The sequence below is a fragment of the Brachyhypopomus gauderio genome, chromosome 13 (assembly GCF_052324685.1).
Source record: "Brachyhypopomus gauderio isolate BG-103 chromosome 13, BGAUD_0.2, whole genome shotgun sequence".
NCBI lineage: Eukaryota > Metazoa > Chordata > Actinopteri > Gymnotiformes > Hypopomidae > Brachyhypopomus > Brachyhypopomus gauderio.
Genome location: NC_135223.1, coordinates 1,490,767 through 1,505,310, shown reverse-complemented (window position 1 = coordinate 1,505,310; position 14,544 = coordinate 1,490,767). Strand labels below are relative to the sequence as shown.

The window sequence follows — 14,544 nt, the reverse complement described above, 5'->3', positions numbered from 1 at the left end:
TCCTGGGCTGTAGTCCCAACACACAGCAGCAGGTCTTAGAGGTGCAGGTTCCTTTTAACCATCCTGGGCTGTAGTCCCAACACACAGCAGAAGATCTTAGATGTGCAGGTTCCTTTTAACCATCCTGGGCTGTAGTCCCAACACACAGCAGCAGGTCTTAGAGGTGCAGGTTCCTTTTAACCATCCTGGGCTGTAGTCCCAACACACAGCAGAAGATCTTAGAGGTGCAGGTTCCTTTTAACCATCCTGGGCTGTAGTCCCAACACACAGCAGAAGATCTTAGATGTGCAGGTTCCTTTTAACCATCCTGGGCTGTAGTCCCAACACACAGCAGAAGATCTTAGAGGTGCAGGTTCCTTTTAACCATCCTGGGCTGTAGTCCCAACACACAGCAGAAGATCTTAGAGGTGCAGGTTCCTTTTAACCATCCTGGGCTGTAGTCCCAACACACAGCAGAAGATCTTAGATGTGCAGGTTCCTTTTAACCATCCTGGGCTGTGGTCCCAACACACAGCAACAGATCTTAGATGTGCAGGTTCCTGATGTTGCCACTGATTCTCTTACCACATTGCTAATTAAATATTTCAACTGGCTGTGTGCTGGACACTCAACACACTTGAGCACTGGTTGGTGGACTGTAGTTTCTAGAGAAAAGCAGGAAAACTGAGACATAATGAGGAAAAAAGAAGGAAATAAAGTACTTGGGTAAGGTACATAATAAAATACATTAATGGTTTTTGGCAAGACCTTAGGGGGAAAACATTTAACATAAAATTAAAATTAAAAAACTATTGTTGATGCTTAAAAGATCATTTCTAAAGGTCAAATTAATGTCATAATTGAGTCGTCAGTATTCTATTTCAAAGTAAAAGAATGCTAAATAAGGAGCAGTTACAAAATTACAAAAAATAGCTAAGAAGCTCTAATCATTTTAAATGTAAAAAAAAAAAACTTTCACAAAATGTAATACCGAAGTCAGCCACTGGAGGGAGGTATCTTTCCAACAAGGTAAGAATGAGAATTGGAATAATAACTGGTAGATGCACCGTAGTTAAGCTGTAAGTTAGATGTTCCCAAATCTGGTTTGGGTCCCCATTGTCCAGCACAGATTCAACTGGACCTTACCTAACCCCACATACACTTAACTGGACCTTACCTACCCCCACACACACACTCAACCGGACCTTACCTAACCCCACATACACTTAACTGGAACCCCCCCCCAACACGCACACACACACACACAACTGGACCTTACCTAACCCCACATACACTTAACTGGACCCCCCCCCCCCACCACACAAACACACTCAACTGGACCTTACCTAACCCCACATACACTTAACTGGACCCCCCACCACACACACACACACACTCAACTGGACCTTACCTAACCCCACATACACTTAACTGGACCCCCCCCCACCACACACACACACACACTCAACTGGACCTTACCTAACCCCACATACACTTAACTGGACCCCCCCCACCACACACACACACACACACACACTCAACTGGACCTTACCTAACCCCACATACACTTAACTGGACCCCCCCCACCACCACACACACACACACACACACTCAACTGGACCTTACCTAACCCCACATACACTTAACTGGACCCCCCCCCCCCCCCCCAACACACACACACACTCAACTGGACCCTACCTACCCCCACACACACACACACAACTGGACCCTACCTACCCCCACACACGCACTCAACTGGACCCTACCTACCCCCACACACGCACTTAACTGGACCCTACCTACCCCCACACACACACTCAACTGGACCCTACCTACCCCCACACACACACTCAACTGGACCCTACCTACCCCCTCACACTCAACTGGACCCTACCTACCCCCTCACACTCAGCTGGACCCTACCTACCCCCACACTCAACTGGACCCTACCTACCCCCACACACACTCAACTGGAAACTGGACCCTACCTACCCCCACACACACACTCAACTGGACCCTACCTACCCCCACACACACACTCAACTGGACCCTACCTACCCCCTCACACTCAACTGGACCCTACCTACCCCCTCACACTCAGCTGGACCCTACCTACCCCCACACTCAACTGGACCCTACCTACCCCCACACACACTCAACTGGAAACTGGACCCTACCTACCCCCACACACACACTCAACTGGACCCTACCTACCCCCACACACACACTCAACTGGACCCTACCTACCCCGCACACACACTCAACTGGACCCTACCTACCCCCCCCCACACACACACACACACACACTCAACTGGACCCTACCTACCCCCGCACACACACTCAACTGGACCCTACCTACCCCCTCACACTCAGCTGGACCCTACCTACCCCCCCCCACACACACACACACTCAACTGGACCCTACCTACCCCCCCCCCACACACACACACTCAACTGGACCCTACCTACCCTGCACACACACTCAACTGGACCCTACCTACCCCCCCCCCACACACACACACACTCAACTGGACCCTACCTACCCCCCCCACACCCACACACACACTCAACTGGACCCTACCTACCCCCAGGCCAGGAGATGCGTCAGGCTGTGTAGGGCCGTGGGCCACCAGGAAGGAGTAATCACTACAGTTCATAAATGGCTTTTTAGCTGTTAATAATGTGCAAATACAGCAGAAATACCTCGGGATACAGTCAGTGCATTATTGCCAAATATAGAGTCACCCGTTGAGTGGGCTAGCTCAAAAGAAGCACAAATTGAGCTTTGTCACAAGAAACTGAATTTCCCAACTATTATATTACACCACCAAAACATTCTGTCAATAGACTATAACCCGACCTGGAGTTTGTTCTGGTTTGCCCCCTAGTGGAACCACAGAGACCAGCTCTTTATTCCACTGGTAATTATGGATCTTTCAGTTCACTTATAGTTACAGGGTGATTTTCATTTTAAACGTTCTAGATTCATTTGGAGGGACTTTATTACTATTATTATATTTATATAATACTATCGCATGCTAATGATTCTGCAAAACATCTAAAAAATGAGAACCTTTAAGTGGCCTTAAAAAAAGAATACATTGACGAATATAATTTGACAGCATTATAACAATGTGTTGAAGTAATTATGAAATATACAAAACCTCAGGAAACACGTTGAATAATCCTTATGAATATTGCTGGATTAGAAGACTAAGTCTTAAATCCAGGCTTACCAAAGACGTGCTCCCATTTCTAAATGTGACTGAATGTTTACTCAAATAACACTGTGGTTCGTACCGTCTGTAATTTGATATCAGTTCCTTCATGACAAGATGATGAATGTACACGACCACACAGGGCAAAGATAAAACGGCTGAAAACATGAAATGGTCAACACTGGAAAGGAAATTACACAGCAAAAGTATTTTTTTTTTGTAAGTACTAAAGTTAGTGGGTTTTTTTTTTCATTAAAATTATACTGAGATGACTAATAAGTCTGTGTTTACATTAATTATATACACTCACTAATCACTTCATTAGAAACAGCTTGGCATGTATAACCACAGTGTTATAGCCACCTTACAGGTCCACTCTTACAGTGTGTAATGACTCACTCTAGCCTGTAATCATCTGAGAGGATGAAATGAAGCACAACCACACACACATTAACACTGACAGGGTAGGGGTGAGTGTTGAATGGGGGCAGATCCATTAGGCCCACTACTGGAACTGGGGACACCTTTTGTGGTTTTGTTATTTTTTTACACCCCTAGGGGTTTACTCTGGATTAAGGCTTGTCCTCCACCCACAAACATCCAGCCAATAGTGGCCCAGTGGTCAGAAACTGACAAATGTCAAGTCAGTGAATACAAGTTCTCCAGGGCAACAGACAAACTGTTCTGAAGAATTGTGAAGCTTTGACGTGTATATACAAAATACTGTATGTTTTTCTACGTTTTATTAATTCAAGCACAAAGATTTACAAAACGTAACCTTTAATCATCTGGGAGCTTGAGTGGAATTCCGTTGAGGTAACGACGTGGCCCGTGATTGGCTGTATTTTAGGAGGTGTGGATCTGCGGTTGTGTTGAAGTAAACCAGCGCACTCACCCGACTGTTTGTCTACGTGTTCTCCCTCCACTCACACTAGAGACTCATGACAACTCTCCAGCATTCTTGGGAGTAACGGTGTGAATAAGCGTTCTCTGGCGGGGAGACGCGGTTATATATGAACGTCTCCCAGTTTAGCACCAAAACACTGAAGTGTTTCCAACAGAGTCACTGATGTAAGTGAGGAAAAATCTCCTGAAATATCTTTCATTAGTAATGGTGTGGAAAGCTAACAACAAAAGTTCTGTTTTCTTATATATTCTGATCATTGATGGACATTGTTTTCTATTCTAATTGATTATAATCAAAGGATACACTCTTAAGAGGGTTCACAGTCGTTCTTGAATCAGATCTAGTGAATGCAAAGCATTTATGAATCTGTCAGAAAGATATTCATGTTTAAATCACAAAACCATGGCAACGGGATCCATTTATCCAAAGAAAGAAGACAAAAAGTCATAAATCAAACATATTGATGCAAGTTATATTAACAGTTTTGGTTACATGAACATAAAAAACATAAAAAAAAATAATAATGTTGCACCATGCGTTTTCATATTGAAGTAAAACTGATACTTCTAGCTGTGCAAAGAATTATTATTGTGAAGTGGGAGTTTTTCTCTCCGGGTTGCCAGACCCTGCTTTTTGAGACACTGAACTCTACATTAGGGGACACTTAAAGGAGACAAAAAACTAAAGCATCACATTCTAGTCACAATATGTGTAAGACGGTTTGGGTCACAGATAGGCCATTCCCAGCCAAACGGTCTTCCCAGGTCTGTCTTCAGCGTCTTTTAGACATGCCAGGTTCTGGGAGTTTCACCAAAGAGGATGATGGGAAATGTCCGTCATGATGGGCCGCCATGCGTCCGCCTCAGGTCTGCTGTTTGGTGTAGTCGTAAACAAAGTCATAATTACTCGGCTCTTTGGGGATTGGGGGCGGGGCCTCGGGGATCTGAATGTTCTCAAGGTCCAAGAGGCGGAGTTTTATCTCCATGGTAACCAGAGTGTCCATGTCTGATTTGGTGAGCTCACTTGTCATCTCTTTCCCCAAAAGAGCGTTCAAGCCATCAGTCCAAATGCAGAACTTGTGGACAAAACGCAGCATAAGAGAAACAGAAACATAAACTTCATTTAAAACGACATTTCGGCGAACTGTTACCTACACTTTCGAATTCCACTTCACTGAATTTCTCATAAACAAAACGCTGGACTATTTTTAACACATCATGTAACCGCAGTTAAACTGGAACAGAATAACCATGAAACGTGTTCAGAAGCACAAAGTTCGTTACCTCGTGCTTGTCAGGGGCAACGAAGTTCAGATATTCATCGGATTCGTATAAAATGGAGAAAGCCAAGTCCAGCATCTCCTGCAAAGCAAAAGAAAAGAACTGAATTCCACTTCTGGTTCTGACCTCAGCTGTCCCCCAACGTCCCCATTAGCACATCTTCAGGTGAGGTCCACACCAGCTGGCAGCTCGGGGACTACAGCAGGTGTTCTCCAACGTCCTTCGCCAACAGCGTGCGTGACTGTTTGCATCTGCTATGCTGTAGCTTTTTGCTGGGTGAGAAGATGAATGTCCACAACTTTGTATTTCCTTTTTTCTCTCTCTCTCTCTGATGGACGTTTAACTTACTTTTAAGGAAGCAATGCGAACGGTTAAACACAGATTATTTCGGTCAACACGCGTCCTTAACAGCACTGGATCCTTCGTCTCATACTGAAGTGCTGACTGTCAGCTCGGCATGTACTTGCCGCATTGGCAAACAAACTTACTTGCAAAGCCTTAACACCGATGCCCCCTGCTACCAGAGATGCCGTGTGTGTGTGTGTGTGTGTGTGTGTGTGTGTGTGTGTGTGTGTGTGTGTGTGTGTGTGTGTGTGTGTGTGTGTGTGTGTGTGTGTGTGTGTGTGTGTGTGTGAGAGAGAGAGAGAAGAGAGACCGGGAAAGTACACAGGGCACAATGTGTGCTGTTCTGGTGTCAGTCATGAGTCCGTGTTTTCCCTTGTTTGAAGACGTTTTCTCTCTTCAGGGTGAACTGAAGCTGTGTCTCCTACCTTATTCAGTCTTATTAGTAGTAGTATAATTACCTTGTTCTGTCTTAGTGCTCCTTTCTCCTTCATATGAGGACAGTCTTTCCCAGTGATCAGAGCCTTGATATCCGCCACTGTTACTGAGGAGGAACATGGGTGGAAAGATCCTTGAAGCACTCAACGGCTAATCTGCATTCAGTTCTATCCAAGAGTCTCACATAGCAAAGGCAGCGTGTGCAACTCTCACGAAGAGTCCACATGATTTAAATATGCAAATTATGTCCAGAGACGTGACTGTAAGGACTCACGTTTGTCCTGGAGAGAGTCATGGGGGATTTGCCCTTGTGAGAACTCCTCAACGTCCCCGTAGTGCAGGACTTTGTGGTTGGGTGACAGGCGACAGTACCAGAACTTATCTGTGGGGATAGAAGAGGAGGAGAGAGAAGAGGGGAGGGGAGAGAAGAGGAGGAGAGAGAAGAAGAGAGAAGAGAAGAGGATGGGAGGGGAGAGAAGAGGACGGGAGAGAAGAGGAGGGAAGAGGAGAGAAGAGGAGAAGAGAGAAGAGAAGAGGATGGGAGGGGAGAGAAGAGGAAGAGAGAGAAGAGGATGGGAGAGAAGAGGAGGGAAGAGGAGAGAAGAGAAGAGGAGAGGAGAAGAGAGAAGAGAAGAGGATGGGAGGGGAGAGAAGGGGGGAGAGAAGAAGAGAGAAGAGGAGGGGAGAAAAGGATAGAGAAGAGGAGAAAAGAGGAAGGGAGAGAAGAAGAGAGGAGAGAAGAGGAGGGGAGAAAAGGATAGAGAAGAGGAAGGGAGAGGAGAAGAGGAGGGGAGAGGAAGGCAGAGAAAAGGAGAGAAGAGGAGACAAGAGGAGGGGAGAGAAGAGGAGAGAAGAGGGAGGCAGAGAAGAGGAGGGGAGAGGAGAGGAGTGGAGAGGAGGACTCATACTGGGATTCGGCTTGTGCGTGTGAACACCACAGGGAAGTGTGCTGAACCGTCCCTGCAGCTGTCTTACAATAACTACAACGTTATATATGACACGTAGCCACTAAGTGAGGAAGTAGCGCCTGCTAGGGTGTGTTTTACATCCCTTACACTAAATTCCAGGGCGGGGCGTGTGCCGTGGGGTGGGGCGTGGTGTGTGGGGCGTGGAGTGCAGGGTGTGACTTGGCGTGTGGGGCGTGGCTTGGCGTGAGGGGCGTGGCTTGGCGTGCGCGGCGTGGCTCACCCTGACGGCGACGGCTGGTGATCTTCCTGAAGCAGGTGCCCTCACACAGGCGGCGGAGACGCTGCTGTCGGATGAGCTCACACGCCTCCGGCTGCAGACGCTCCCTCAGCTCCCTGCGGCACACGCAAAATACTCACGTGACCGCGTGAGTGCGCCAAGCCCGTGGAACGTCCGGGACATCTTACTTCCCCAACTGGAGTCCGTGCTTTGTGGGTGGTGAATTGCTCAAGGCTCATCACCCCGTCTGACCCCGGATGTTTTGGGCTTCTCAGCATGCCTGACGCTCACTATCCACAACCAGTCTAATATCCCCCTTGATACCCTCATATATGCTTTATGAGTCCAATTTTGCCCTTGACTGGAGCAGGTGATGAAATAAACTAAACTTTGATCATGCTCCATCTTTCCCCTGAACTCATCTGCTGAGTCTGATAAAAACAGCAGGCGTCCCGAATGTTTTGTAGACTCAGCGCGTCGGTGCACCAGATAAGACTGTGATGTTATACCATACAGGACAGACCACCACCAGCATGCAGTTAGAACAGAGAGTGCGCTCACATCAGTGGGCGGGACTTTGACTCGTCCGGGCTGATCATCTCGGTGCGGGGGAGGGGTCTGGGACTCCCGCCAGCTTCAGACCTTCAGTCAAGGTCCGGATGAGGCACCGTCTCTATAGTGTCGACACCTGTGCAAAGAGACGCAGAGGAAAGTGCTCTCTGGTCGAGCACATAAATATGATAAATATGAATCTGAAAGATGACAGACAGGGCGATTGGGTGGATTAGGTGTGCAACTTGAACAGATGAGAGGACATTATGCAAGATGCTCCAGAGTTCTGGATGAGGTGAGCATGATTCGTTTGTGTGGATCTGGTGTGGATCTGGCCTCGCTGTGTTTGATCTGTGAATGCTGTAATGGTCATCTCTTCTCTTCTCCTCTGAAGTAACCCAGTTATAATCAAGAGGGCAACCTGTTGTGATGAGAAGCAGCGAGAGGTTTTGCGTCTGTGTTGGGGGGGGGGGGGGGGGGGGGGTGTGGTCGGTCAATTGGCTCAGAAGACCTGGAGGTCTGTGTAGGATCAAGGCTCTGTAGGACTAATCTCCAACATGGCCTTGGCACACTCAGGGATAAACACCCAGCAGTATGTTAAGTGTGGTTCCACATTTACCCAGTGGTAAATGTATCTAACGGGTACAACTGTAAGACGGCAAATACAAAAAAAGACAAAAATGTGAATTTTATAATGAAATGAACAGATGTGGTCTGTAAATAGAGGATAACTTTTTATATGCTACAAGGTTAAAGATCAGTTGGACTATCCACTTGCCGAGACTCTGGACTGAATACGGGCTTCACTCATTAATAATAATCATCATCTTTATTATGATAATCATCAAGTGGTTCTATGACATTCCAAAGTGAATAAAAACAACAATGTGCTTTTTGCCCATTTACTGAGGAGGGATTTGATGATGTTCCAGGTATGATGTTACATGTATGACATTACATGTATGACGTTACATGTATGACATTACATGTATGACGTTACATGTATGACGTTACAGGTATGACGTTACAGGTATGACGTAACAGGTATGACGTAACAGGTATGATATTCCAGGCATAATGTTACATGTATGATATTCCAGGTATGATGTTACATGTATGACGTTACAGGTATGCTGCTCAGAGTAGTGGTCCCATACTGCAAGAATGTTTGCTGTCTTTCATCAGTAGAAGGGCATGTTTGGCATCCTCAGTGGGAGCTCATCTGGAAGACCGTGTGTGTGCCTTTGAAACGCCGTCGTTCATAGACCTGCTGGCCACGATTGCAGTGGCCTCAGTGTGGAGAAGCTACAGACTCTGGCACAAACCAAAATTATTCATCTGAAACAAGGCAGACTGTAAATTAGGAAATTAACAAGAAGATTATATTAAAATGGTCCAGCCCTGGACATTCACTGACAAAGTAGTTGACTGTAAATAATTATGTTTTTTCACAGTTTCATCTTTCCCACCCATTATTGGTATAATCTATAGGTGTATTTACCCATCCAGTGCAGTACACTGAGTGATTCTTGTTTCCCAGAGCTAATGTGTCTATAAACGTGATGCTAACTGGAATAGTTCTAGATTATTTGCCATCTTCAAGAAAACCTCAACAGCAGTCTAACATCTAAGGTTGCTTCACCATGGTTCAGGTCCTGGTGGGGATTCCTAACCTAACAGGACTCTTTAACCTTCAGAGCTCAGGTAACTTTTCACCAGTGGTCAGATTCGCCTCTCATTCATTCTTCTTTAGCGATACGATGTGGCAGACTGTTATTCTATTACATAAAAGTTCCACTTTAAAAATGAATAAACCAATCTTTCAGTTATTGTAGGCTCGCTCTTTAAAATCAGCCCGTTAAAAACAGCCCTTCAAAGCGTATCTGCTTTACATAACAGCCCTGTATGGCATAAGTGCTGTTTTGATGGCATTTGGTGACAACACCTTCAGACGAATTTGCAGAATTGACATTCAAAGCAAATGACGTACGTCACGCAGTGACACCGCGGTGTTTAAAGGTTTGTTCTGCTCCCTGAGGGGGAAACACGCTGGTTGAGCCGTTCTCGGATTATGAGTTCTAGCTAATCGATCTGTGGCACATCACACCAGACAGTCTCGGAGGACCTCCCCTCCTCGTGTGTGGAACTATTTTGAGCGTCTCTCGTTGCCTTGCGGATTCAAGATATATGTCGAAATTGGTAGTACGATGAAATTGTAAAGAAAAACAGCTTTGTCCATACTTAAAGTTTTATGCAACCACAAAATCATTTTCAGCCCTACCGGAAACCCCTGACAGAATATGACAGTTTAAGGCAGCTAGAGTAAAATTAATTTTGAGAAAATGTGGAAAATTAAATGCAAGTCAAGGTATCGATCGCAAAATCACATCGAATTTACGTTACATAGCCTATATGGCAAAACTATATAATTTTAGAGATTTTAGACAGACTGGGCTTCAAAAATTCAAACAATTCCAAAATAAAAAAAAAATTATAATGTTTAATATTATATGGATTTAAGGCATTATACAGTCTTGTTAATGACTCTTAATCGTTGTCCTAAGCCCAACGTATAATTTAAATGCAATGGTTTTACCAAATGTGGTACAATAGCTTGTTTCAAAGTCATCTGACTGAAAGGAAGTTAGGCGCCTTAACATCGCACCAGACACTTCAGACACACTGATGAACCCTAATATTAACCTCACTGGCTAAAAAAATGACCTTTTGCTAAACAGAGGAAGCTTCGCTCACCCCAGATGCCAAGAAGCACAACAGAGGCGTGTTCACGTTGTGCTCCTCTACCTGTAGAACCGGATTCTCCCTTAAAACCCTAGTCCAGCAAAAAGGAGTAGAAATGCGATTTCGTGGGGCTGAAAAGTGCCTGATTTTGAACCAGATCCCGGAAGCTGTGTAGTCAGTGTAAATGTCTCACAAATGTGGAAGCATTTTGTAGCCAATGGCAGATATCCAGTACAATGATTTAATGGCATTAAAATACATTTCCTGTGCTCAGTATTATCAAAAAATGACATAAATTATCCCGACATTGTAATACACATGTGCATAAACATGCTCCTTAAAAAAACCATTTCATACCTCTAGATATTGAATAGGTACATGTGTTGACAAACTCATGATGAATGATGACACTGGTAATGAAATTAACGAAATCCACTCCTGTCCAGCGCTCTAGTATGTCCAGGCTGCTAAAATCACCTTCCCATCGCCCATCTGACAACGGGGCGTTAAGAATCACGCTCGACCCTCGGCGTCCCCCGCTGTGCGCATCAATGGCTCCCGACGGCTCGTGCGTGCGTGCGCGTGCCAACGAGGTTTGTACTTACGTGCCATTGTAAGAGGCATGTCTTACGCGCGCGAGGAGGATGAGACGGGCGGCAGTGCCGTTGGGAAGAGCGCGCTCACCCCGGGCTGCTATAGGACACGAGGGTCGGACGGGCTGTTTCAAAACAAAGAGTGCAATCAGAAAAGCTAAGAGGGAGAGAGAGAGGGGGAGACTCTCCGGACGGTTCTAATTCATAAGCATGCGGCTTTGCTTATGTTTATATGAACAGTAAGACCGCACTGATAGGACAGCTTCCTTTGTGCCAGTAGCCAATGAGCAGTTTGAGCTGGTCACGTGATCAGTCCACGAAGACGGGAGCCTGAGCAGGATGGATGGAAGGGATGGGGGAAGGGTTGGAGGGATGGAGGGAGGAGAGGAGAGGTAATGACTTAAGATGTACATGAGCTCACAGTGATGGAGAGGCAATTGCAGCCTCTGTGTAGATTCACAAATGCACAAAACCACATGTGACAGCATACGGGCACACACACACACACACACACACACACACACACACACAGAGCTAACCAGAGTCAGCAGCATAACCGAGGGCCAAGGGATGCCATCGTCGGGATTCCGTTGCTGTGGCAACCAGTTTGGCGCCTGGCAGCGGGGATGAAGGCGTGGCCTGGTGTGATGTGGTGTGAGTGTCCCGCCCCCCCCCACGCGGCCACCAGCTCTACTGGAGGAGATCTGCTCCTCCTCGTCTGGGGTGACCAAACAACATCAGCATTTGGGGAAAATTATGTGATAGGTTACGTGATATTTGGTTATGTGATATTTGGTTATAGATAGATAGATACTTTATTGATCCCAGAGGGAAATTCTTGAATTCTTGGTTATGTGATAGGTTATGTCACATCAAGTCAAGTCAAATTTATTTATATAACACTTTTTACAACACATGTTGCCAAAAAGCAGCTTTACAATCATATGGGTCCATATTCCTAATGATCATGCCAGAGGCAACGGTGGCGAGGAAAAACTCCCTATGGTGGTGGGGATTAGGAACCTCTGGAGGACCAAGACTCAAAAGGGAACCCATCCTCCATTGGGCGGCCCGTTAGCAGAAGTCCGTGTTTGTAGTCTAAGTTATAGTTGTGGTTCTAGTTCCCAGACCAAGTAGTCACAGTCCCTTCGGTGCAGGTGGTGGGCCTCAGGTAGGAGTTGCATCTGCATGTCCTCTTGTGGCAATGGCACATCCAACCCCGGCATCAGTGGGTTACATCCACTGGCAAGCCAGACCATCTCCCAGGTGCTTGTATGGAATCACCTTAGGTAGAAACATGCAAAATAGATAGACAATACAGGTTGAGTATGTGGACATCAATTTAAATCACCATTGATTTAAACATACATAGCTTACGTGCCAGTGATTAGCATGTGGCTCTGGCAAGCTAATCTATAGCAGCATAACTTAAGGGAGGGGTTCAGAGGTGACCACAGTTATAAGGGCTCACTGAGACATTGCTTTCCAGTCAAGTCATTGTCACAAATAGAGTGATGCCATGACACAGCTGGATGACGGCATCAACATCTCAGATTACCAGAAATCTCAACGTCTGGGGGTCCCCGAGCTCCACACCTATATTGTATGTAAAGACCAGCAAGACCAGGTCTGAATCTTCAGTGTTCTTCATGTTCATTTATCTCAAACACATTGTAGTCTCTTTTCATGCTGAAGTCTATTTTCCACGCATTGCACGGATAATCAAGGTCTATTGTATTGTATTGCACTATATTGCATTCAGTTGTACACCAAAATCCCATGAGCTCTGGTGCACACAAAGAAGGAAACAACCTGTGCTGGTGCGTCTATGAACTGAAGGTTGAATTTGTAACCCAGTTAAAACATCATTTATACCAACACAAATTATTTGAATCTTTGTTCATGGGTTTGGATTCAGTACATTAGAATGCCATTCCAACAAAAGCACAAAACCATGGAGATAAATGCCATTTATTTATTTATGTCTTATTTCTACATGTTTGTGTGTGTGTGTGTGTGTGTGTGTGTGTTTAGGGGGAGCTTGCCTCTCTGGAGGGTTAGATTGCACTGGTATATCAACATATATCATTTTGCATATAACAACATATAGCACGACTCGTTTATAAAATCCAAATGAAAGTAATGGATTAACAGAAGTGTTAACATGGTTATCAGAAGTGTTGACTGGGATAGTAGGAGCCGGTAGTCTGTATCTCGAGGGCCACAGATGAACTTCCCCTGTTCAAAGGCACCACGGGGGATCTCAGCATCAGTGCAACGCTGCCTGTGGGTCTGTGCATCCTGGAGGTTCCTGAGATGAATGCACACTTCTTCACATCAGGACCTTCTGAGGACCTTCTGAGATGCTGCCGGCTCACAGTCAGACACCAGGCTGTATTAGATGAAAGATGCACAGTGACGGCATTTTCGCATCGACAGTCTGTAGTCTGCAGGTCACGTGGGCTAACGTGAGCGGCAATGAAGCTGCAATTCTAGGCAATTGACATCAGCAGCAGAGAAAAAGACTTGCAGACCTTTAAAGGGCTCACGTACAGGACCTTCAGAAGTATTCACCTCCAGAATACCTGGTCCAACCATGTTTTGCTGCAATAACAATAGATTTTTACCTATTTTTTCCAGTCAGTTTTACTACAGTTTAATCAGGTTGGCTGGATGAAGAATGTGATTTCAAATGGAGCGAAAGATTATCAACTGGGTGGAGACTTGAACTTTGACTTGGCCATTGCAGAACATTGAACCATTTTGTTGTTCTACAGCTTCTGTGCTGCTATGGCCTTATGTTTGAAATTATTATCCTGTTAAAGTTTCTCTCATGTTTTGGTTTTTTTTTTTTGTAGATTGAAGCAAGTCTTGCAGTAACTTCTTGTATTTTGCAACAATGATCTTCAAATGCCAACCAGATGTCCATCCCCACAACATGGTGCTGCCGGTCTTGACCCGTCCTGCTGGGGTGGTTTTCGGTGAGAAGGGAGCAGTGTTTCGAGTTTTGCCACACATAGCTTTTTGAATCCTGGACAAAAGCTTCTGTTTTTGCCTTAGCTGACCACAAAACCTGATTCTGGTCACTCTGTTGCCTTTCGACAAACTACAGAAAGGTTTTGTTTTGGGTGTTCTTCAGTAATGGCTTCACCCTCCTGTATAAGTCAATTGAATGCAGGCCTCTTGTAATTGTTCTCTGGTGCACCTTCACTTCAGTGTCAGCTGCTGAACTCCAGGCTGCTTTCAAAGAGATTGCTGGCTTTTCTTTGGTGTTTCTCTGAAGTCTTCTTGCTTTAATGCTGAGCTTT

At 45.5% G+C, this 14,544-nt stretch overlaps 1 protein-coding gene across 5 annotated transcripts; it reads right to left on the bottom strand.

The window, feature by feature from the left end:
• Nucleotides 1-4,445: 4,445 nt before the first annotated feature.
• On the bottom strand, nucleotides 4,446-11,457 carry LOC143474233 (engulfment and cell motility protein 1). Of its 5 annotated transcripts, none has more exons than XM_076971630.1 (7): nucleotides 9,059-11,457; nucleotides 7,911-8,037; nucleotides 7,353-7,465; nucleotides 6,439-6,546; nucleotides 6,188-6,270; nucleotides 5,388-5,465; nucleotides 4,446-5,179 (listed from the first exon to the last, which is right to left on the bottom strand). In XM_076971630.1, the coding sequence occupies exons 2-7, from the start codon at nucleotides 7,946-7,948 to the stop codon at nucleotides 4,967-4,969; spliced, it is 633 nt and encodes a 210-aa protein (XP_076827745.1). In that variant the 5' UTR covers nucleotides 7,949-8,037; nucleotides 9,059-11,457; the 3' UTR covers nucleotides 4,446-4,966. The 5 variants fall into 5 exon arrangements, with proteins under 5 accessions (XP_076827745.1, XP_076827748.1, XP_076827746.1 ...); XM_076971633.1 differs by having other exon boundaries at nucleotides 10,656-11,457; XM_076971631.1 differs by having other exon boundaries at nucleotides 7,911-9,215; nucleotides 11,001-11,457.
• Nucleotides 11,458-14,544: the final 3,087 nt, after the last annotated feature.

Bases quoted from the DNA above. Each gene is read 5' to 3' on its own strand.
- LOC143474233 (XM_076971630.1), bottom strand. From the start codon at position 7,948: ATGATCAGCCCGGACGAGTCAAAGTCCCGCCCACTGAT. The intron at 6,547-7,352 runs GTGAGCCACGCC...CTATCCCCACAG, and splicing joins CACCAGCCGTCGCCGTCAGG to ATAAGTTCTGGTACTGTCGC. The intron at 5,466-6,187 runs GTAATTATACTA...TTTGCTTTGCAG, and splicing joins GAGCACTAAGACAGAACAAG to GAGATGCTGGACTTGGCTTT.